This window comes from Oncorhynchus clarkii, chromosome 2, assembly GCF_045791955.1.
Source record: "Oncorhynchus clarkii lewisi isolate Uvic-CL-2024 chromosome 2, UVic_Ocla_1.0, whole genome shotgun sequence".
Classification (NCBI taxonomy): Eukaryota; Metazoa; Chordata; class Actinopteri; order Salmoniformes; family Salmonidae; genus Oncorhynchus; species Oncorhynchus clarkii.
In genome coordinates, this window is record NC_092148.1 from 7,609,128 (window position 1) to 7,634,652 (window position 25,525).

Consider the following 25,525-nt stretch of genomic DNA (forward strand, 5'->3'; position numbering starts at 1 on the left):
GAGTGTGTTGGACAGGGAGGGAGGATAGATTGACTGATGGGAGTACCTGGCCCTCTGTAACCTTGGCCCTGGTACTGCTGGTGCAGGAGGCCAAGCGGAGGGCACATGAATGAAACATTCTGGATTACAAAAAACTTCTTTGCATAAGTGATTATTCTGGTCTGGTATTAACATTGCTAATTAAAATCAATGAAGCACTGAATCAGGTGAGATGGGACAGAAACCACTGACAGAAATCACTATCAGGTTATAAGCACCAGACACCAGTGTGTGTGTTTGCGTGTGCAGTTGTGTGTCATTCTCTGTCGTGGAGAGTCTGCCGGCTGGTTGGACTGTGGGATGCCTGGTCATAGGTCACTGATCTGATCTGCTTCAGGCTCTGTTGGACTCACTCTAACAAAGCCACAAAAGGGAAGGCTTTTAGGAGGCTTATAGTTTGTGTGATGTAATCAGGGTATTGTGTTGTACTAGTGGACTGTGGTTGTATGACTTGACTGAGACATCATTATTTACCTGATTCCTTTATGATACTTTGGTCAATTTTTAGAGACCGCTTGTTTTTTTTCTCCATTTCATTCCCTCTCTCTGCCTCTTTATCTCCATTTCATTCTCTGCCTCTTTATCTCCATTTCATTCCTTCTGTCTCTTTATCTCCATTTCATTCCCTCTCTCTGTCTCTTTATCTCCATTTCATTCCCTCTCTCTGCCTCTTTATCTCCATTTCATTCCTTCTGTCTCTTTATCTCCATTTCATTCCTTCTGTCTCTTTATCTCCATTTCATTCCTTCTGTCTCTTTATCTCCATTTAATTTCTTCCGTCTCTTTATCTCCATTTCATTCCTTCTGTCTCTTTATCTCCATTTCATTCCTTCTGTCTCTTTATCTCCATTTCATTCCTTCTGTCTCTTTATCTCAATTTAATTCCCTGTCTCTTTATCTCCATTTCATTCCTGTCTCTTTATCTCCATTTCATTCCCTCTGTCTCTTTATCTCCATTTCATTCCTTCTGTCTCTTTATCTCCATGTCATTCCTTCTGTCTCTTTATCTCAATTTAATTCCCTGTCTCTTTATCTCCATTTCATTCCTTCTGTCTCTTTATCTCCATTTCTTTCTTGTCTCTTTATCTCCATTTCATTCCTTCAGTCTCTTTATCTCCATTTCATTCCTGTCTCTTTATCTCCATTTCATTCCTTCCGTCTCTTTATCTCCATTTAATTCCTTCTGTCACTTTATCTCCATTTCATTCCTGTCTCTTTATCTCCATTTAATTCCTTCAGTCTCTTTATCTCCATTTCATTCCTGTCTCTTTATCTCCATTTAATTCCTTCCGTCTCTTTATCTCCATTTCATTCCTTCTGTCTCTTTATCTCCATTTCATTCCTTCCGTCTCTTTATCTCCATTTCATTCCTTCTGTCTCTTTATCTCCATTTCATTCCTTCCGTCTCTTTATCTCCATTTCATTCCTGTTTCTTTATCTCCATTTCATTCCATCTGTCTATTTATCTCCATTTCATTCCTGTCTCTTTATCTCAATTTAATTCCCTGTCTCTTTATCTCCATTTCATTCATGTCTCTTTATCTCCATTTCATTCCTTCTGTCTCTTTATCTCCATTTCTTTCTTGTCTCTTTATCTCCATTTAATTCCTTCAGTCTCTTTATCTCCATTTCATTCCTTCCGTCTCTTTATCTCCATTTCATTCCATCTGTCTTTTTATCTGCTTCCCCCATTTTTAGTGGTCATATTTCTCAGAAGATATGGTTTTGTCTCGGAGGATTAAGGATAAGTCTTTGGAAAGTGTACAGATTTATATTGGAGATAGTCCCGGTTTGAAATTGAACTTTTGTCTCCAATACCAGTCAACACTGTATATTACAGGCTTCTGTGGTAGATAGGAAAGAAACAATTATTGAAAATGAAATGAAAGTGATTTCCACTCTCTTCCACACATTTTCTTTCTCTGTCTCGCTCCTCGCTCCTCGCTCCTCAGTGCTCTGTCTTTCTATTTTTCTGTCTCTGTCTCTCTTCTTTCGCTCTCTCTCTACCCGTTTCCCTCTCATTCAGGCAGACAGTAAGCTGCTGCAAAGGTAACTCAACACCATACAGCTGTCACTCTCTTATTTTCCTATCTCTTTCTCTTGTTCTTTCTCCACACCATTTCTCTTCCCCCCTCCCTCGCTACTTCACTCCGTGGAGAGGAGTCCCTGGTCAGGCTGGTGCTCAGGTGCAGAGCACTAAGTGAGAAAATGGAAGTGTTCAAGAGAGGGATGTTCCCAGTAGCACAGACATCCACCACAGCTGTTCCCCAACACTCCCCCAACCCACACCAGCACCAACACACAACTGATGGAAATATCTCAGAGAAAGAAAGTGAGAGTGAGATACTCTTCTTTCTCTGAGATATTTCCAGCAGTTGTGTGCTGGTGCATATATAAGAGAGAGAGAGAGAGAGAGAGAGAGAGAGAGAGAGAGAGAGCGAGAGAGAGAGAGAGAGAGAGAGAGAGAGAAAGTGTATATGTGTGTCGTCCAACGTGCTCTGGACAGGGAAAGTGATCTACACCCGACATTTCAATACTGTTCTCCGTGAAGAAAATGGCCCCCATAGTGTTAGTCTTGCGTTATCTTTGCTTCAGTGTTTTGAATCAATCAGGCTTGTATTATCCATGATCCATATCTCTGTATTCTCCCTACATTGCGTCACTTATTTTGTTTGTTCCCCACGGTGTGTGTCTGTGTGTGTATCTGTGTGTGTGTGTGTGTGTGTGTTTAGAGATCCCAGAGGACCCTCAGACTGCAGAGGTGTATTATTACATGGATGGATTTGAGTCCTGCACTGATGAAGAGGAGGAGGAAAGAGAGGAAGGGGACACCGTGACCTCAGAAACCCTCTGTCATACCTATGGACAGGTGAGTGTGTGTCTGTGCATGCGTCCGCGTGTGTGCTTATATGAGTGTGTGTCGGTGTATGCAAGCTCTGGAGCTACTTGAATTACTTCTCCCTGCTACTTGAAGGCTGAGACAGAGACAGACAGACATATAGCCAATCAAGTCCTCTCTCCTGTGTGAAGACAGACAGACAGTTAATCAAGTACTCTCTCCTGTGTGAAGACAGGCAGGCAGGCAGGCAGGCAGGCAGGCAGACAGACAGACAGACAGACAGACAGACAGACAGACAGACAGACAGACAGATAGACAGACAGACAGACAGACAGACAGACAGATAGTTAAACAAGTCCTCTCTCCTGTGTGAAGACAGGCAGACAGATAGTTCATCAAGTCCTCTCTCCTGTGTGAAGACAGACAGACAGATAGTTAATCAAGTCCTCTCTCCTGTGTGAAGACAGACAGACAGATAGTTAATCAAGTCCTCTCTCCTGTGTGAAGACAGACAGACAGATAGTTAATCAAGTCCTCTCTCCTGTGTGAAGACAGACAGACAGATAGTTAATCAAGTCCTCTCTCTTGTATGAAGACAGACAGACAGATAGTTAATCAAGTCCTCTCTCCTGTGTGAAGACAGACAGACATATAGTTAATCAAGTCCTCTCTCCTGTGTGAAGACAGGCAGGCAGGCAGGCAGGCAGGCAGGCAGGCAGGCAGGCAGACAGACAGACAGACAGACAGACAGACAGACAGACAGATAGTTAAACAAGTCCTCTCTCCTGTGTGAAGACAGGCAGACAGATAGTTCATCAAGTCCTCTCTCCTGTGTGAAGACAGACAGACAGATAGTTCATCAAGTCCTCTCTCCTGTGTGAAGAAAGACAGACAGATAGTTAATCAAGTCCTCTCTCCTGTGTGAAGACAGACAGACAGATAGTTAATCAAGTCCTCTCTCCTGTGTGAAGACAGACAGACAGATAGTTAATCAAGTCCTCTCTCTTGTATGAAGACAGACAGACAGATAGTTAATCAAGTCCTCTCTCCTGTGTGAAGACAGACAGACATATAGTTAATCAAGTCCTCTCTCCTGTGTGAAGACAGATAGTTAATCAAGTCCTGTCTCCTGTGTGAAGACAGACAGACAGATAGTTAATCAAGTCCTCTCTCCTGTGTGAAGACAGACAGACAGATAGTTAATCAAGTCCTCTCTCCTGTGTGAAGACAGACAGACAGATAGTTAATCAAGTCCTCTCTCATGTGTGAAGACAGACAGACAGATAGTTAATCAAGTCCTCTCTCCTGTGTGAAGACAGACAGACAGATAGTTAATCAAGTCCTCTCTCATGTGTGAAGACAGACAGACAGATAGTTAATCAAGTCCTCTCTCCTGTGTTAAGACAGACAGACAGATAGTTAATCAAGTCCTCTCTCCTGTGTTAAGACAGACAGACATTCCATTACTATCAATGGGAACATTCATTGCCACATCTGGGAAGCTTAACTTTCATGAACTCTTATGAGCCTTGTGTTTGTGGAAAGAGAATGAAAATCACAGAATGAAAAACATCTGAAGGTGCATAGATCTCTATTTTAACATCCCTGACCAACACTGATGTGGCTAGCACCCTCTCCCCTTAGTCCTGATGCAGCTAGCTAGTCTCCATTGACTGTCTGTCTTCACACAGGAGAGAAGACCTGATTGATTATGTGTCTGTCTTGACACAGGAGAGAAGACTTGATTGACTATGTGTCTGTCTTGACACAGGAGAGAAGACTTGATTGACTATGTATCTGTCTTCACACAGGAGAGAAGGCTTGATTGACTATGTATCTGTCTTCACACAGGAGAGAAGGCTTGATTGACTGTCTGCACCAATTAATTGAATACATTCAAAATGATTGACAGACTATGAGGGGCGGGCCACACAGCATGGAACACAGCTTTGCACCCTTCTATTCTTTACTTCTGCCTGTTCTAATGCTCTGGTTTGTATTCTGTAGTGGTGGTGCCTCTGGGTGGGGATTCAGGAGGGATTACTGTTGAACAGTCCTGTGCTGGAGACTGTGGATAAATCTGTTGTGAGGGCTGGCTCAGGGGGATAAATGTGTCTGTTGTGAGGGCTGGCTCAGGGGGATAAATGTGTCTGTTGTGAGGGCTGGCTCAGGAGGATAAATGTGTCTGTTGTGAGGGCTGGCTCAGGGGGATAAATGTGTCTGTTGTGAGGGCTGGCTCAGGGGGATAAATGTGTCTGTTGTGAGGGATGGCTCAAGGGGATAAATGTGTCTGTTGTGAGGGCTGGCTCAGGGGGATAAATGTGTCTGTTGTGAGGGCTGGCTCAGGAGGATAAATGTGTCTGTTGTGAGGGCTGGCTCAGGGGGATAAATGTGTCTGTTGTGAGGGCTGGCTCAGGGGGATAAATGTGTCTGTTGTGAGGGCTGGCTCAGAGGGATAAATGTGTATGTTGTGAGGGCTGGCTCAGAGGGATAAATGTGTCTGTTGTGAGGGCTGGCTCAGGGGGATAAATGTGTCAGTTGTGAGGGCTGGCTCAGGGGGATAAATGTGTCTGTTGTGAGGGCTGGCTCAGAGAGATAAATGTGTCTGTTGTGAGGGCTGGCTCAGGGGGATAAATGTGTCTGTTGTGAGGGCTGGCTCAGAGGGCTCGGGGCATTTTGGAGCATTGTTCACTGGCACACTTTAGTGTTTGTCTCTTTATCAGTGAGATAATATTTGAATCAGTTTGGCTCTGCTGGCTCAGGTTTTTCCTATCCAGAGTTGCACAAAAGCCAACCACTAATCATCATTGGAGAAATCCAAACGAGAACAATGTGAATTCAGAGAGTAATTTTCCTCTGTGGCCGGATGCCAAGAGGCGCCTTGGCAGGATGAGACTCTATGGTTTACCCAGGGATTCCCGGCTTTGTAGTCCTGGTGTGTGAGGACTTTCATTTCACACACACACACACACACACACACACACACACACACACACACACACACACACACACACACACACACACACACACACACCATTGGATTAGCATGATAAATGATGGTTGGTGGTTATTCCCTCTGCTTGTCCTGGTCATAAATACAACAGAAGTGGTTTACATATTTGGTCTTTATAGGTTGATATTAGATTAATTTACAGATGTACAGTAGGATCTTAAATTGAGCCAGTTTGCTACAGTAGGAAAATAATCCTGCAGCAACAGGAAATGTTAATTATTATGTGGATTATTATGAATGGACATTTTTTGTAGGGGTTGATACATTTTAAAGTGGAAATTACAAACTTTAGAAGCCTTTTTAAACCTTAAACACACTACAAGTTTGCATTCTCAGTAACAAAAGAGTGATCAAATTAAGACCTACATCTACAATGATAGCACCAGACCTTGCCCAAGGCTACGAGCCTCACTGTGTAGTTAATGAGTGTTAATGTGCTGTGCTGTGGATCTAAACTCCCGTATGCAGCATTATGGAAATGTGATGATCCCACATTGTTCAGATCAATCTAATCCCTACTAATTGCAGGCTTATTAGACAATACAATACAATACAATGCAACACAATACAATACAATGCAACACAATACAATACAATGCAACACAATACAATACAATACAACACAATACAATACAATACAACACAATACAATACAACACAACACAATACAATACAACACAACACAATACAAAACCTTATGAGACTTGAGGCTTCTCTAGCCAGACTGCAAGCTCATTTAGTAATAGAACACCTCTGATAACAAATCCCTGACACAGGATATACTGTACAGATGTAGGATCTTAATTTGAGCCAGTGTGCTACAGCAGGAGAATAATCCTGCAGCAAAAGGAAATCAGAATTATTATGTGGATTTTAATTAATGGACATTTTTGTAGGTGCTGATACAAATTTTCGTCCGAGTATATCAAGTCTGACATTTCTAAGTAGAAATTACACACTTTAGAAGCCTTTTTAAAACTCAAATACACTACTAGTTGGCATTTTGCAGGACAATTCTCATCAACATAAGAGTGATCAAATGAAGATCCTACATCTGTACAGTTGTCAGTATCAGTATTTTAACCTTAATATCTTATACATTTAATACCATACCTTTTATTATGGCAAGACCATCTAGGGTTCTTGTCATGCACGCAGTCAAATTCCATGTGACCGTTGAGCAGTGGTGTGCCTTCATGGATGCCAAAAGGGAAGCCAGGCTTCCCCAAACAAATTACCAAGAACAAAATGAAAAAACCTAAATTATTTTATCTTTCACCTGTGTTTCAGAATGTTCCGTCAATTCGCAAGAGGCTGAATGTATCTCACAGGAGAAAGCATCCGAGCGAGCGAAACAGTGTCCCTCTGTCTCTCTACGTGTAGGCCATCTTTCTGATGCTGTCTGGTCCAAATAAGTATGACATTGATGCCGCCCGTAGCATTGAAGACAAGGGAAGCCAGACATTGATGCCGCCCGTAGCATTGAAGGCCAGGGAAGCCAGCCAGTGTTTGGCCTGCCTTGACAAAAAAAGTATCAAAAATGTGCCAATCAGCGTTGAGCTAAGCTGAGCGAGCTCAAATGTGAATGGTCCTGGCGCACCAAAAAGACTGCGTCACTGTTATCAAATCCCATTGAGAGCATAAATCATTGACAGAAAATCTTGAATTGTTGCATCTCGTTGAGTTGTTGTCCTCCGGTGGCTAGCTAGCCAGCAAGCTAATATTGGCCCTTTCCTAAATTAGTCATGGACTGAGATAGGGCTGTGCGATATGGCCAAAATGATATATCACGTTATTTAAAAAACATTGACGGTATTATATGTTTTTGAATAATAAAAGTTCTAAATGAGCTTTATGAGTAGTGTGTGACTCTAGGGTGGCAACACATACATTCTGAGTGATTTCAATGGGTCTTTCTACATTCTGATTGTTTTATATTGTTCTATTCAACTTCAGCCCACAAAAAGTCATCATTGTCATCAATTTCTGCATTTGAGACTGCATTCCATACTGTCACGTAGGGCTGCATGATATTGGCAAGCAATCTGGGCCTTATTTTTAACCAAATGTTGCAATTTGACTTGTGATTTAGAGCAAAACACTTGGGTTAACTGGTGGAATCATGGAAATAGAATATCTATCCAAATTATATAGTTCCAATATAATAGTGGGCACGGTGCTGTTTGACATGACAGCGAATGAAAATGCAAGGGGAGGAGTTATTGTGACAGGGTAGGAAGTAATGTGACTCCTAGGGGACCTATTATCTTTGGCTACATTGAATGTTTTTTCTTAGCAACTTCATGTAGCCAACATATTCTTGCTTTGCGTTTACCTCTTTAATTTAGAAGACACTGTTGCTGATTTAGGTCTACACCATCACTGGTATTATCAGGCTGTATAGCTAATTACGCTTGCCCTTACTCAGTACATTTATTAGCTAGCTAGCGATTGCGGCTAACAAGATTTAGGAACAACTTGCTAAGAAAAGACAAACTAGCTGTTTGCAGATGTAAGAAACACAAGCTAATAGTGTAATTATAGAATGCTAGTAGATTTATATTAAGAAGCAAAGTGACAACTGCATCATTGTTGTCAACATTGTTGCATTTGCTGCATTGACCATGCACACTGTATGTGTCTCCTGGACGAGGAAAAACAAATGCGCTCCTTGAGTGACAGGGGGCGGGGCTAGGTCTGTGTGGAAAGCATTGTGGAGAGAGATGACTCAAGTAGCGAAGTAAACTATAAAAATGGACGTTACACACTGTGTTTAACATTTTAACAAACCAAACATTCAAATACCGTTATAGAAGGTAAAGTAAAAACCCAAACCGGTCCGTGCATCAGTACCGATATATCGCAAAAAACGGTATACTGCCCAACCCTAGACTGAGATAAGGATTCTCCATACCCGGCCAATGACTATAATGGTGATTCTGATCCAACCATTAATTAATACATTGTTGTGCCACTGGCCTGAGATGATGGAAGTTCAATATGTACCTAGATGTAGAAGGCCAATGAACTTCTTAGGGCCAGGCCCCTTTTTTCTCCACTTCCGGTCTGAATGACGTGCCCAAAGTAAACTGCCTGTAGTTCAGGCCCTGAAGCCAGGATATGCATATGATTGGAAAGAAAACACTTTGAAGTTTGTAGAAATGTTAAAATAATTTAGGAGAATATAACACAATAGATATGGTAGAAGAAAAACCAAGCTGACCTTTTTTGAGAGAGAGAACATCCTCTTAGAAATGCAAGAGAAAGGTCATATTGTAAAATAGCTCCCTGGATGCAATTCCTATGGCTTCCACAGGGTGTCAGCAGTCTATGTTTAAGGTTTCAGGCGTGTAACTTCAAAAACGAATAAGAAATATCAGTTTTAGTAGAGGGACAGTCTTGGAAATTCATGTTTGCGCGCGCCATGAAGACATTACGCACCTGCTAAAATCAGTTTCCTATTGAACATACTTCTTTCCGAAATAAATATTATAGTTTGATTACATTTTAGGGTATCTGTGGAGTAAATAGAAATGTATTTTGACTTGTTGAAACAAAGTTTAGGGGTAGATTTTCTGATTCCTTTCTCTGCAAGTTGAGCGAGTGGATTACTCAAATCGATGGCACCGACTAAAAGGACTTTTAGGGATATAAAGAAGGATTTTATCTAACAAAACGATACTAGATGTTATAGCTGGGACCCTTTGGATGAAAAAGTAAGTGAATATTTAATCGTTATATGTGAATGTATGAACCTGTGCAATCTCAAACAATCGCATGGCATATTTTCACTGTAATAGCTACTGTAAATCGGACAGTGCAGTTAGATTAACAAGAATTTAAGCTTTCTGCCAATATAAGACACTTATATGTACATAAAATCCATAATATTTCTGACTATTTATTTGAATTGTGTGCTCTCCAGTTCCACAGCGATTTGTCCCGCTAGCGGGACACCTGGCCCTAAGAAGATTGAAGTAGTTCTAACTTTGACCATGAATAGAAGTTAGGCTAGTGAGCAAGCATTTTAGCCAGGTAGCCTAGGACAACAAATAATAAAAGTGTGTACTGTATGACAGAGTGATTGACCGTTTCATCCACATGAAAGATGTTTTTCTACTTGCATGAACGCACACACACACAAATCAGAACCATGGACAGCCACATCATATTTAGCTTACATTGATTGGACTAAATTGTTTTTGGTATCTTTTAGTTGTCACTGTATTAGACTAAGCAGAGGTGATTTGATGATGTTGAAATGGTGCTGGAACAGTGGAGGCTGTTTTCTTTGTGACTTGCGGTAACTCTGTGGTTCTAAAGCAATAGTTGTTTAGTGGTCCAAAAATGTTGGGAACATTAACTTGCTTGACCATGCTGTAGGTCATGTAACTGTCTGTTACTGTACATGCAATATGCTTTGTGGACTTCACTAGACAGAGGTTGCTCTTCAGATTTGTGATAAAACAAAGGTGTGGTTGAATCTATTCTGCCACTGTGTCTTCTTGTGGTCTCGGCCTTTAGGCCTGTGTATCACTGTGGCAAGGCATGTGAACTAGCAGGTTATAGAGCAAACAATACAATTATCACAACACATAGGTTGTAATATGGCTCTTTTTGAGGGTGTGGGCTTCCCCAGTGATTTTACCCATGCACCACTACTGCCACTGAGTCACGGTATTCCCCTCCTATTCTGCGCCCTGTAAGCCTACATGAATGGTGCTGATGCATTGCTGGTACCCAACTCACTAACGGCTGTCAGGTTGCTAATGAATGGTCTGGTACTCAGCGCTCTATTGTCCCTCTAATCACTCTGAGACATCAATGCAAATTAAATCAAAATCACATCACATTAAACACTTCATGATTTGAATTTGTATAATCTGAATGATGAGAATAAATGCTGATGGGATTTAGAGGTCCTGTTTTGAAATGGACCTGGGGCTTTCCCAGCTGGACACAATTCATTTTTAAAACATTCACCCGGTCCACACCAGGTCCGGTCCGATCCGAGTGAGGGAAGTAGTAGAAACATTTTTTTTGGGGGGGGTACTTTATTATTATGGCAGAGCAGAGGAAGGGAGACAAACAGAGCATGGTGCTAGGGAGCAGGGGAGAGGCTGTGTGGGTGTGTTTGTGTGTGCAATGTGAGTGACATGGGAGCTGACACAGAAATACAGAGAGACACAGAGAGAGACACAGAGACACAGAGAGAGACAGAGACACAGAGAGAGACAGAGAGATGGCAAGTACTGTTAACTCGCATGGGAGCTGGCACAGAAATACAGAGAGACAGAGAGATGGCAAGTACTGTTAACTCGCGCTAGTAGACTAACTTCTTGCTAGTTATTTATCATCCCATCTGATTACATAATACTTGTCTTGACTGCATCAAACCGAGAGAAGCTAGTTTATTCTTAATTTAGTTACGCAATGATTTTCATTCAGCATTCTACCCCCCCCCCCTGCAGAGAAAAAATATATTCCCTCTTTCCCCCAACACACAGATGAGGGGATATCTCAAGGCTGCAACCCAATCTCTTCCCACTGCACCATGAGAGAAGGAAGGACAAGCTAGATTAAAACTATTTGTCACTGTTGGGAGAAAGGACAGGAGAAAGAAGAAAGGTAGAAAAGAACAAAGCGAGCAACTAAAAAAGAAGAATTCAGTTTTGGGAGTTGGGAAATGAGTGTGTTGCCAGAGATAAGTCTGTGTCGTGGTCATTTCCTGTATTAACAAATAATGAGAGAGCAAACCACACACAAGTCAGAGTTATCATAAAGTACATATTTAATTATAAGAGCTTCACCATAGCCCTGTGACTCTCAGATCAATTCAGTGTCTATAAATGAATTCTCTGAGAGTGCTTACAAAACAATTCTTAGTATCATTTATAGCCAAGACACACCCCTCTCAACTCACATGACAAATAACAGATCTTAGGAACATTACAAAGGAAGACTTTACTTGAGAGAGGAGTATCCCATAGCCAGACAGCATTAGCTATAAATTATCGTTCAGTTTGCTCTCCTAAAACGAGGTTCTACTTCTCGTTCTTGGTACAACATAGTACCAACACATGACCTCATCCAATGGCATATATCAATTGTCATTTCTAGATACATCAACAATACGGAGAGGAGTGACTGGCACACAGACATTGTGGAGCCAACTAACTGGTCCCCTTTAATCACGCCATTCCTTCACATGGTTTAGGAATAGTTACAGACACATTCACAGATAAGACTAACCTGACTTCTCCCCTCTCTGGGCCCCAAGTAACTGAGCCCTAGCAGAGAAGGGATAACTGCAAACTGCCAACAGTATCATCCAAAAAGAAGGCATCCTACTGACAAATATCTCACATAAGCATTATTATGTAAATAAAACATCTTATTTATCAATGTTACCTAACTAATTGTGATTCTGCTACCACACATGGCAGGTAGTTGGATGTAGCCGTTCAGCTGTGGTGGTGTCAGAGTGAATCCAGTGAAGGAGAAACGGTTTAGACTAGTTCACTCTTAACCATGCACTCCCTGCTTGTACAGGTTTGTCCTCCTAGATGAAGACACATTTCCCACAGATTCATTAGTTGTATAGTAGGGCACTGCACGCTTCACCTCACCTCTGAGATGGTGCCAGTGTGGCTTCATCCAAACACTCACTCATCTTCTCCAGCTCCTTGTAGCTTGTGCTGCGACATTTGTCTCTCCACGCCGTCCTGTTGGATGATAGTAACGCAGGGTACCGGGGGTGACTCCCTCTTTCCCCTCCTTTGTCACATGGATGTGGTACACATCACAATGCTGTACCCAGGAGAGTCCAGCCAGGGTCTAACACACACTGAGGCTATGCAGCAGCTGCTGTTTCCTGGCCCCTTGGAGCCTCATCAATGGAGAAATTGTCATGTGACGCCACGGAGAGGAGCTCCTTCTGACAATCTGACAGCTGAAAGATGTCTCATGGCTGATGCTTCATTTCTCCTCAGCAGAGGTGCTGTGGTGGTGTGGTGCCCTGGGGGCCACGGAGAGAGGGGGATGCTGGGATGTGGGGTCTATACAGACAGTGTGATTGGCTGTTGCTGTCTGTAGGGGGAAGGGATCGGAACCCCTACCTGACATATCTGACAGGGTCGGGGAATCCCTGAGAGAGCTGCTGTGTGCTTGTTGTTGTTGTACAGCTCAGCTCACTGACCTCCATCTCCTGAGATCCACTACCTCTCTGTGTGTAGTTGGACTGTTTGGACACCTGCTCAAATTATTCTCTAGGTTTGTTTTATACCGGTGAAACATACTCAGGATACTCCAGCACATGTATTGACCGTTTGACCCTGTCATTTACATCAAAATGCCAAGTTAAACTGCTGTAAATATAATAAACGATAACTGAGTGTGAACTCTGACCTTTGTTGTTCCTCAGGACAGCGACCTGGAGGCCATGATGAGACACATGGAGCAGGTTCTGGAAGGAGAGCTCAGCGGTGAGTTAGAACACACCACGCAGGGGGTCGATGGACTTGTCCTAATGGTAGCAGAGTAGTGAGAAACCAGGTTACAAGTGCTCTGCAGTGGTAATTGATGTAGCTGCAGCCTACCGATGTTAAGGATATTGATGTGTTTCCACACCGTGAACACACTCCTACATTAACTGTACTGGAAGGCCTGTGGTGGGCTGAGAGCATGTCTGGTTGGAGCATTGATCAGGTCTTTCACTGTGCTGCTGTTTACCGGTGCTAGAGTAGCTATATCAGATGTGCTTACCTTCGTATGGATGTCTGGATAGGGCTGGGATGTTTTCCCTGCATTACATCCTCTCTATACCTTATTAGGGTTCTTCCTCCTGATGTGTTGAACACGTTGATGTTGTGTGTTCTATAGGTAGGTGTAAATCCTCCTCTCTCATTGTCCAGCATGCTCACCACAACACCATTCAATGCATTTCCTGTCAAGCTCCCTTCTTTCTAAACAAGTAAAAAAAAAGCACTTATTTTGCCTCTATTTTCAAGTTCTCCATTTGATATTTGAAGAAATTGCTCAAGTTACTCCTGTGTGTCCAAGCACTAGATTACTGTCTGTTCTGTCACTAACAACAGACATACTAGTTACTCCTGTGTGTCCAAGCACTAGATTACTGTCTGTTCTGTCACTAACAACAGACAGACTAGTTACTCCTGTGTGTCCAAGCACGAGATTACTGTCTGTTCTGTCACTAACAACAGACAGACTAGTTACTCCTGTGTGTCCAAGCACTAGACTACTGTCTGTTCTGTCACTAACAACAGACAGACTAGTTACTCCTGTGTGTCCAAGCACTAGATTACTGTCTGTTCTGTCACTAACAACAGACAGACTAGTTACTCCTGTGTGTCCACAGAGAATGTAAACTAATGCATGTTTAATCCACAGAGAATGGAAAGGAATGCCTGTTTAATCCACAGAGAATGTAAACTAATGCATGTTTAATCCACAGAGAATGGAAAGGAATGCCTGTTTAATCCACAGAGAATGTAAACTAATGCCTGTTTAATCCACAGAGAATGGAAAGGAATGCCTGTTTAATCCACAGAGAATGTAAACTAATGCCTGTTTAATCCACAGAGAATGTAAACTAATGCATGTTTAATCCACAGAGAATGTAAACTAATGCCTGTTTAATCCACAGAGAATGTAAACTAATGCATGTTTAATCCACAGAGAATGGAAAGGAATGCCTGTTTAATCCACAGAGAATGGAAAGGAATGCCTGTTTAATCCACAGAGAGTGGAAAGGAATGCCTGTTTAATCCACAGAGAATGGAAAGGAATGCCTGTTTAATCCACAGAGAGTGGAAAGGAATGCATGTTTAATCCACAGAGAATGGAAAGGAATGCCTGTTTAATCCACAGAGAATGGAAAGGAATGCCTGTTTAATCCACAGAGAATGGAAAGGAATGCCTGTTTAATCCACAGAGAATGGAAAGGAATGCCTGTTTAATCCACAGAGAATGGAAAGGAATGCATGTTTAATCCACAGAGAATGGAAAGGAATGCCTGTTTAATCCACAGAGAATGGAAAGGAATGCCTGTTTAATCCACAGAGAATGGAAAGGAATGCATGTTTAATCCACAGAGAATGGAAAGGAATGCCTGTTTAATCCACAGAGAATGGAAAGGAAGGCATGTTTAATCCACAGAGAATGGAAAGGAATGCCTGTTTAATCCACAGAGAATGGAAAGGAATGCCTGTTTAATCCACAGAGAATGGAAAGGAATGCCTGTTTAATCCACAGAGAATGGAAAGGAATGCCTGTTTAATCCACAGAGAATGGAAAGGAATGCCTGTTTAATCCACAGAGAATGGAAAGGAATGCCTGTTTAATCCACAGAGAATGGAAAGGAATGCCTGTTTAATCCACAGAGAGTGGAAAGGAATGCATGTTTATTCATGTATTCTATCCCTCTCACGTATTTCTCTCTTCTTACAAATAATGACTTACTCCGATTCACACACACGCACACACACTCCATCTCCCGTGTCACTCACAACGTACACACACACACACACACACACACACACACACACACACACACACACACACACACACACACACACACACACACACACACACACACACACACACACACACACACACACACACACACACACACACACACACTCTCTTAGCTGGCCCAGTGAACCGTGGAACCTCATGTCAGATACTGGCAGCTTCTAGACACCGCCTCTCTGCCTGCTCACCTGTGGTGAAGCTCTACTCTCAGCAGCTGCTTTTATTTAATATTGGCCTAGATAAGTCTGGAAACATACAATGACAAACTTTCTTCCAACCCACTGTGGAAGTACTGCCTTGGTGACAATGATTTCAAACTTTCATGTAAATAAGGAAGAGAATAACCACACACCCAAAACTGATTAGTGAAGGTGCTGGAGGCATGCTCAGATGAATCTCGACTGAACGAAAGCTCAGCTACTATTAAAATACATTTGCATCTGACCGGAAGTGTGCCAGGACCTTTTCCTGTTTTTCCAGTACAAACAATGAAACAAAATGCTAAATAAATCAAGTTTCTACTTTACCTGAATGTGAATGAGTTGTGTATTTCTCTAAAAGTGAACATGTGTTGTGTTGATGTCTTCTTCTCTCACCTATCACTCTGTTTTAGGTTAAAGACGCTGGCTAGGACATCTACAGCTCTCTCTCTCTCTCTCTCTCTCTCTCTCTCTCTCTCTCTGTGTGGGTGGGTGGATGTGTAATTGATTACACCAAATAAAATATTTGGATGCACTTTCCCTGCTCTCTTTACATAAATCTACTTTTTAATAACTCAAAACAACCCAAGCTAAATGGCAATGGTACCAACAACTCTCCCTGCACTCTGGCAGTATTTTATCTGAGTGGAGACAAGATGACACACAGCATGATTTACTGTGATTAGATAGACAAGGGCAGAGATACCATCACAATCCCACAGTCGTTGAGAACAGATGTGGTGTGTGTGGGGGGGATGCGAGGTTGTGATGGATACTCTTGAACTAACAGAGATCATTATTGTTTTGTTTCTATATTTTGTCATGTAGGAAGTGATTGTCACAGACCAAGGAGAATTTGCTTTGATTTTATACTAAATTTGAGCATATTAAAACAGATCAGAAGATTGCTCACAAAATTATGAAATCATGTAAATACGAAAATATCAGTTTAAGCCTTACATTTAGCTGTATTTTTAATGAATGAATTGCCCATGCGTGTCCCCAATAATCACAATTTCCTCTACAGTGGCTGAAGCAGTGCCAGAAGAGGGCCAGTGGGTCCCCATGGGGCCTCCAGTCATCAACAGCACCATGGCTGAGACAAGGATTCAGCGCATGACTGAGTGAGTATGAGAACCTCTCCTTTCACCTGACTTCACATTTGATTTGATTTGATTTCTTTAAGTGACGATAAACTCAAAAGTATTTATTAACTCTGAACAATTATGTTAATTATCTCGTGAAAAGCCTAACTTGTGATCAGAAACTACAACACTGTATATTCACTTCAGCTAAAGAGCGGGCTAACTTCATTTCCATCCCTGCACATACTGGCAACAGCAAACTTTAAAATGTTCAATACACTCAGCATTGAAGTTTTAAATGAAAGTAGGATGTATCTCACCTCCAGGCAGAGTCTGTTTCCCTGTCTGCCTGTGGCCTCTCTATCCATCCACCCTCTTGTTGTCCTATCCATCGATCTTTGCTGCACATCAATATGGATATCACATCAGCCTGGTGTAGCTGTGGGAGAGGGGCCCATCCCTCTGCTGTCTGCCCAGTGAGGTGGATGTGTGATAGGGTGAGAAGGGGAGTAGCAGGGCCTGACGGTGCTGCTGGCCCAGGGGCCCAAACCTCAGCTCTATTCCACAACACTACTCTCCTGTACAGACAGCTCTCTGGACAGACAGACAGACAGACGGACGGACGGACGGACGGACGGACGGACGGACAGACAGACAGACAGACAGACAGACAGACACAGACAGACAGAGACTGAATAAATACATAACTGTAAGTGAAGTGATGGGTTTGGAGTTTGGGCTAAGTGAAGTGATGGGGTTTGGAGTTTGGGCTAAGTGAAGTGATGGGTTTGGAGTTTGGGCTAAGTGAAGTGATGGAGTTTGGGCTAAGTGAAGTGATGGGGTTTGGAGTTTGGGCTAAGTGAAGTGATGGGTTTGGAGTTTGGGCTAAGTGAAGTGATGGGTTTGGAGTTTGGGCTAAGTGAAGTGGTGGGTTTGGCGTTTGGGCTAAGTGAAGTGATGGGTTTGGAGTTTGGGCTAAGTGAAGTGATGGGTTTGGAGTTTGGGCTAAGTAAAGTGGTGGGGGTTGGAGTTTGGGCTAAGTGAAGTGATGGGGATTGGAGTTTGGGCTAAGTGAAGTGATGGGTTTGGAGTTTGGGCTAATTTAAGTGATGGGGTTTGGAGTTTGGGCTAAGTGAAGTGATGGGTTTGGAGTTTGGGTTAAGTGAAGTGATGGGTTTGGAGTTTGGGCTAAGTGAAGTGATGGGTTTGGAGTTTGGGCTAAGTGAAGTGATGGGTTTGGAGTTTGGGCTAATTGAAGTGATGGGTTTGAAGTTTGGGCTAACTGAAGTGATGGGTTTGGAGTTTGGGCTAACTGAAGTGATGGGTTTGGAGTTTGGGCTAAGTGAAGTGATGGGTTTGAAGTTTGGGCTAAGTGAAGTGATGGGTTTGGAGGTTGGGCTAAGTGAAGTGATGGGTTTGGAGTTTGGGATAAGTGAAGCTGCAAGAGGCTGTTACCTGGAAAACACAGCCCCACTCGTCAAGCAGGACACACTTTCCTTTTCACACAGCGACAGTAGTATTCTGTTAAACACACACACACACAGTGTGAGTTCTCAGCTCCATGCTCCCATGATGAGACTGGTGTATTAATAACAGAGGCCCAATTCCTGTGGGAGAGAGAATTAGACCCTGTCAGATCCCTCAGAGCTGCCGCTTCATAAAGGCCCAGGAATAAGAGGGGGGTGGAGGGAGCGAGGATGAAGGGAGGGGAAGGAGGGAGGACAGGAGAACAGGTAGCAATTTACAGCAACAGAATCTGTCACCACGGCTCTCTTGGCACCAGGATGTTTGATTGTACCTCTCATCTAAACGCAGGCTTAAGCCCACTGTGTCTGACTCTGTGTACATGAGAACCTTTGGGAACCTGCTCAAAGCAAACCCCCCTCAATCTAATGTTCTGTTTATCATTGGAACAATCCTATTCTGGTGTTATGGGAAATGTTTATACCTATCAAGTCAATGTACTAGCACAGTAAGCAAATAAAACGTTTTGCAATTTACAACAACAGATAGCTGGGTTGTCATGAGCTGCCATGGCCTGTTATGACAGCATTATGTTGTGATAGATGTTCAGTAAGAGGCCTTTATTACGGTGAAGGGAATCCATCAGGCTCACCGTCTTAGACTTCCTCTGTCTGTTGTTAAGTGCTGCAGAAGGGGGCCATTTCTTGATTGCTGAATAGAGAGGTAAGCTTTGATGCTGATGCAAGAGTTTCTGTTGGGTTGTTTTGGTGGAGGAGGAGGAGGGATGCTGATTAGCGCCACTTACTGTGTGTGTTAGAGAGAGAACGAGAGAACGAGAGGGGAGAACGAGAGAGAGAACAAGAGGAAGAGAACGAGAGGGAGCGAGAGAAAGAAAGAGATACAGAGAACGAGAACAAAAGAACGGAAGAGAAAGAGAGTGTGTTTGATTGAGTATGCATCATTGACTGACAACTCTCATAAACACATGCACATGCACACACACCATTAGTCACATTTTTGAGGGCTCTTCACTTTCAGATATATACCACATTTATTAAACATGTACTGAGAACATGCTCGTCCATAGCCCTCCCCAGCTCCTCAGGGGGCTATTTACAATCATTTTGATTGATCAAATATTTTTGTACCATTCAATATTTGGGCTCCGATTTTTGTTATTCATCATAGTCATAGTCAGAATGTTGCATATTTAAATTTGTGTATAGAAAAAAACAACTCTGTAGAGAGGAAATAGGTCCCCGCTTGTTTACAAATGTAGGAGCCAAAGTTGTGTCTCAATGTAGGGACTGTAAAGGTCAACTGAAGAGGAGGAGATGGAGTAGTGAGGAGGAGAGAGAGGGAGAAGGAGATGGAGGAGAGAGGAGGAGTGAGAGGGGGAGAAGGAGATGGAGGAGCGAGGAGCGAGGAGGAGAGAGAGAGGGAGAAGGAGATGGTGGAGAGAGGAGGGAGAAGGAGATCGTGGAGAGAGGAGGAGAGAGAGAGTGATAAGGAGATGGTGGAGAGAGGAGGAGCGAGGAGGAGAGAGAGGGAGAAGGAGATGATGGAAAGAGGAGGAGCGCAGAGGAGAGAGGGAGAAGGACATGGAGGAGAGAGGAGGAGAGAGAGGGGGAGAAGGAGATGGAGGAGAGAGGAGGAGAGAGAGGGGGAGAAGGAGATGGAGGAGCGAGGAGGAGAGAGAGAGGGAGAAGGAGATAGTGGAGAGAGGAGGAGAGAGAGGGAGAAGGAGATGGAGGAGAGAGGAGGAGAGAGAGAGGGAGAAGGAGATGGTGGAGAGAGGAGGAGAGAGAAAGGGAGAAGGAGATGGAAAAGAGAGGAGGAGAGAGAGAGGGAGAAGGAGATGGTGGAGAGAGGAGGAGCGAGGAGGAGAGAGAGGGAGAAGGAGATGTTGGAGCGAGGAGGAGAGAGGGAGAAGGAGATGGTGGAGAGAGGAGGAGAGTGAGAGGGAGAAGGAGATGGTAGAGAGAGGAGGAGTGAGGAGGAGAGAGAGGGAGAAGGAGATGGTGGAGTGAGGAGGGGAGAGAGAGGGAGATGGAGATGGTGGAGAGAGGAGGAGAGAGGAGGAGACAGATGGTGGAGAGAGGGAGAAGGAGTTGGAGGAGCGAGGAGGAGAGAGAGGGAGATGAGGGAGAGAGGGAGAAGGAGATGATGGAAAGAGGAGGAGTGCGGAGGAGAGAGGGAGGGAGAAGGAGATGGTGGAGAGAGGAGGGAGAAGGAGATCGTGGAGAGAGGAGGAGAGAGAGAGTGATAAGGAGATGGTGGAGAGAGGAGGAGCGAGGAGGAGAGAGAGGGAGAAGGAGATGATGGAAAGAGGAGGAGCGCAGAGGAGAGAGGGAGAAGGACATGGAGGAGAGAGGAGGAGAGAGAGGGGGAGAAGGAGATGGAGGAGAGAGGAGGAGAGAGAGGGGGAGAAGGAGATCGAGGAGGAGAGAGAGAGGGAGAAGGAGATAGTGGAGAGAGGAGGAGAGAGAGGGAGAAGGAGATGGAGGAGAGAGGAGGAGAGAGAGAGGGAGAAGGAGATGGTGGAGAGAGGAGGAGAGAGAAAGGGAGAAGGAGATGGAAAAGAGAGGAGGAGAGAGAGAGGGAGAAGGAGATGGTGGAGAGAGGAGGAGCGAGGAGGAGAGAGAGGGAGAAGGAGATGTTGGAGCGAGGAGGAGAGAGGGAGAAGGAGATGGTGGAGAGAGGAGGAGAGTGAGAGGGAGAAGGAGATGGTAGAGAGAGGAGGAGTGAGGAGGAGAGAGAGGGAGAAGGAGATGGTGGAGTGAGGAGGGGAGAGAGAGGGAGATGGAGATGGTGGAGAGAGGAGGAGAGAGGAGGAGACAGATGGTGGAGAGAGGGAGAAGGAGTTGGAGGAGCAAGGAGGAGCGAGAGGGAGATGAGGGAGAGAGGGAGAAGGAGATGATGGAAAGAGGAGGAGTGCGGAGGAGAGAGGGAGAAGGAGATGGTGGAAAGAGGAGGAGCGCGGAGGAGAGAGGGAGAAGGAGATGGTGGAAAGAGGAGGAGAGAGAGAGGGAGAAGGAGATGGTGGAGAGAGGAGGAGAGAGAGAGGGAGAAGGAGATGGTGGAAAGAGGAGGAGAGAGAGAGGGAGAAGGAGATGGTGGATAGAGGAGGAGAGAAAGAGGGAGAAGGAGATGGTGGAGAGAGGAGGAGAGAGAGGGAGATGGAGATGGTGGAGAGAGTAGGAGAGAGAGAGAGAGAGAAGGAGATGGTGGAAAGAGGAGGAGAGAGAGGGAGAAGGAGATGGTGGAGAGAGGAGGAGAGAGGAGGAGAGAGAGAGGGAGAATGAGATGGTGGAAAGAGGAGGAGCGCAGAGGAGAGATGGAGAAGGAGATGGAGGAGAGAGGAGGAGAGAGAGAGGGAGAAGGAGATGGTGGAGAGAGGAGGAGAGAGAGAGGGAGAAGGAGATGGTGGAAAGAGGAGGAGAGAGAGAGGGAGAAGGAGATGGTGGAGAGAGGAGGAGAGAGAGAGGGAGAAGGAGATGGTGGAGAGAGGAGGAGAGAGAGAGGGAGAAGGAGATGGTGGAGAGAGGAGGAGTGAGGAGGAGAGAGAGGGAGATGGAGGAGAGAGAGAGGTAGAAGGAGATGGTGGAGAGAGGAGGAGCGAGGAGGAGAGAGAGGGAGAAGGAGATGGTGGAGAGGGACCAAAATAATCTACTCTGTAGTAAAGATGTCTGCTATCACAGAGCCTCAAAAATGGAATCACATTATAAAGTTCCATCAATCGTAAACGATCAGATGAGTTGTGGGTATGACAACTCATGCAGGGTGTTGGTGTGTACGCAATACGCATGGCCCCTCTCTTATCATCAGTCTTACAGTGGAGACCCTGCTGACACAGTGCAGACCCTGCTGACACAGTGGAGACCCTGCTGACACAGTGGAGACCCTGCTGACACAGTGGAGACCCTGCTGACACAGTGCAGACCCTGCTGACACAGTGGAGACCCTGCTGACACAGTGGAGACCCTGCTGACACAGTGGAGACCCTGCTGACACAGTGCAGACCCTGCTGACACAGTGGAGACCCTGCTGACACAGTGGAGACCCTGCTGATACAGTGCAGACCCTGCTGACACAGTGGAGACCCTGCTGACACAGTGGAGACCCTGCTGACACAGTGCAGACCCTGCTGACACAGTGGAGACCCTGTTGACACAGTGGAGACCCTGCTGACACAGTGCAGACCCTGTTGACACAGTGGAGACCCTGTTGACACAGTGGAGACCCTGCTGACACAGTGGAGACCCTGCTGACACAGTGCAGACCCTGTTGACACAGTGGAGACTCTGTTGACACAGTGGAGACCCTGCTGACACAGTGGAGACCCTGCTGACACAGTGCAGACCCTGCTGACACAGTGCAGACCCTGCTGACACAGTGGAGACCCTGCTGACACAGTTGAGACCCTGCTGACACAGTGCAGACCCCGTTGACACAGTGGCGACCCCGCTGACACAGTGGAGACCCTGCTGACACAGTGGTAGCTGCCACCTCTAGAGTGAAAGTTCTGCCTGGTGGAGACAGTCATCGTCCAGAGGGTGACACTCACTTCATCTTGACTGGAGGAAGATTTGGAATTTGTCCACCTGCTCACTGCCGTGTCTCAGAATGCCTGCCCCAAAAATCATATAAAGAGAGGCCCAGTTCAGTCTATACAAGACACTTCTGTTAAGAGAGAGAGGGGAGAGAGAGAGGGAGAGACTCTAACACTCACTAGGCTCCCTTGTGCCTCTGCAACAATACCTCAGAGAGGACTATCAATCCTCTCACAATCCTAGCTGTTTCTATCTTCTATCTGTTCCATAGGAAGCCTCAAGCCAGAGATGACTTAGAATGGAATTATAATAATGAGACAGCATTTGCTAGGCCTGCATATTCTCTCTAAGAAAAAGACAAAGCTAAATTACACATTTATTGCTAAACTTAACTTCAGCCTTCTGAGGACACTTATAATGTTAAGAAGGATGGATAGCTCTGGAATTTCATCTGTTGCTACAGACTTATAGCCCCATCTGTTGCTACAGACTCTCTGCTGATTGAGAACCTCTCTGTTGATTGAGAACCTCTCTGCTGATTGAGAACCTCTCTGCTGATTGAGGACCTCTCTGCTGATTGAGAACCTCTCTGCTGATTGAGGACCTCTCTGCTGATTGAGAACCTCTCTGTTGATTGAGAACCTCTCTGCTGATTGAGAACCTCTCTGCTGATTGAGAACATCTCTGCTGACTGAGAACCTCTCTGCTGACTGAGAACCTCTCTGCTGACTGAGAACCTCTCTGCTGACTGAGACCTCTCTGCTGATTGAGGACCTCTCTGCTGACTGAGAACCTCTCTGTTGACTGAGAACCTCTCTGCTGACTGAGAACCTCTCTATTTGTAAGATGCAGGGTTCCCTTCTGAAATAGTTCTGAAACTATGGCCAACCAAACACATTTTTGTTGATCTGAAGCTTTGTCTGAGGCCCCAGGGTCATCCCCAAGATCATTATAGACGAAAATACCATATAGCCCCAAATGTGATGGTACTTTGAATTACGCTTCTGGGCTTTCCTCTCTCCCAGACAACCCCAGAACATCCATAAAGTCAAATCTGAGATCCTAATGGTTAATTTCTCTGGGATAGAGGTTTCACCAGATTTATAGACCTGATAGGACCATTATCAGATAACTGGACAAACCAAAGTACTCCAGAAATAGTATCTGGTAAAAGGCGTCCAGGGAAGACAGGAAGGATCAGATGTATTTTCTAAATGTCTGTTTTCTCTGACTGTGACGTCTCCAGAAAACAATGCAGTGAATCTCAACAGATATCAATAGACACTTAACAGTTGTCCAATGACAACCCAGTACTATGTGCTCTGGGCATTAGAAACGGTTCATTTAGTGTCTGATGTGTTGGACTGTTGGAGTTGTGTTGTCTCCTAGTGGAAGATGTGGACTTTGGTATATGATACCAGGAGTTTCTTGGGCCCACATCCTCGTCAAATTCACGAGGCCCGCCCCAATGGACCTGCTCTTTTCCTGCTGCCAGCTCCATGGCAACGGAACACCCACTGATGACAGCACACACAGACACTTAGACAGCTTAGCACTGGCTAGTGACACTGTATGTCTCCATGTGATGAAATAACTATGTTTTTTTCCATTCTATTGGACAGACAGGTATAGTAATACTCTATCTCTCACAGCATCCATTATGCATTATGTGAAAGCATACAGGGACAAATGGACTACTCTTGTTGCTAACGGGTACAAGAGTGGTCTATTTGTGGTCTTGTGTGGCTCTGTTGATAGAGCATGGAGCTTGCAATGCCAGGGTTTTGGGTAAATTCCACGGGGGAACCGTACGAAAAATGAATGCACTCACTACTTTAAGCCGTTCTGGATAAGAGCGTCTGCTAAATGACTCAAATGTAAATGCCAAGTGCTGTTATTCTGTCTGGATACGTCTGTTCACCTGCTTTAGCAACAATCGTCCTGGTTCTGTTCAAGATTAGCTTGAGGTTGCCCACGGTGCACACCATGCAAATGTTTAGCATGATATTTCACTGAAGTACAAGTTCAATGTAATATCCTGCCTCCTGTTATCACATCAAATCCCTCTACACAGAGAGCATGTTATGAGAGCCGGGACAACATTTAAACTGTCAAAATGTCAGCCAATGTCAGGCTGATGAGTGTGATTAGTGGACAGAGTTGACACCCGGTCTCTCTCCCTGTGTCTGTCCCAGGTCAGTGTCCCGTCGGCTGGGTCTAACCGTCTTCCAGAGGGTGTATACCTACCTGAAGGGAGCCAGGGAGAGGCAGGAGGATGAGGGGAGCATCAGACAGGCCCTCAGCAGCCTGGTGGAGAGGCCCAGTGATGGCTTTGAAGTGGACCAACTACTGTACTACGAAGAGCAGCTCCAGGGAGCCAGAGAGGGAGCCGGAGAGGGAGCCGGAGAGGGAGCCGGAGAGGGAGCCCGGTGAAAAACATGTCTGACACTGACTAACCTGCGATCATGTTGCCTATCCAAGCATTTCAGAAAGAGCACATCTTGTTGCTCTCCAGGACCAGGGTTGGGGACCTAGTAGATCAACATAGATGATAGACATTTACTTCATGATAGACCAGGGTTGGTGACCTAGTAGATCAACAGAGATGACAGACATTTACTTCATGATAGACCAGGGTTGGTGACCTAGTAGATCAACAGAGATGACAGACATTTACTTCATGATAGACCAGGGTTGGTGACCTAGTAGATCAACAGAGATGACAGACATTTACTTCATGATAGACCAGGGTTGGTGACCTAGTAGATCAACAGAGATGA

The 25,525-nt window shown here is 44.7% G+C and overlaps 1 protein-coding gene across 1 annotated transcript in view; it reads left to right on the plus strand.

The window, feature by feature from the left end:
- The window catches only part of LOC139419052 (serine/threonine-protein kinase Nek11-like), a 76,468-nt gene extending 51,290 nt beyond the window's left edge, over window positions 1-25,178 (plus strand). Inside the window, exons 13-16 of the mRNA XM_071168932.1 lie at window positions 2,772-2,908; window positions 13,315-13,375; window positions 16,671-16,767; window positions 24,941-25,178. Of these exons, the coding sequence (XP_071025033.1) occupies window positions 2,772-2,908; window positions 13,315-13,375; window positions 16,671-16,767; window positions 24,941-25,178 (533 nt within the window). The remainder of the gene's footprint in view (window positions 1-2,771; window positions 2,909-13,314; window positions 13,376-16,670; window positions 16,768-24,940) is intronic.
- The last annotated feature ends 347 nt before the right edge of the window (window positions 25,179-25,525 follow it).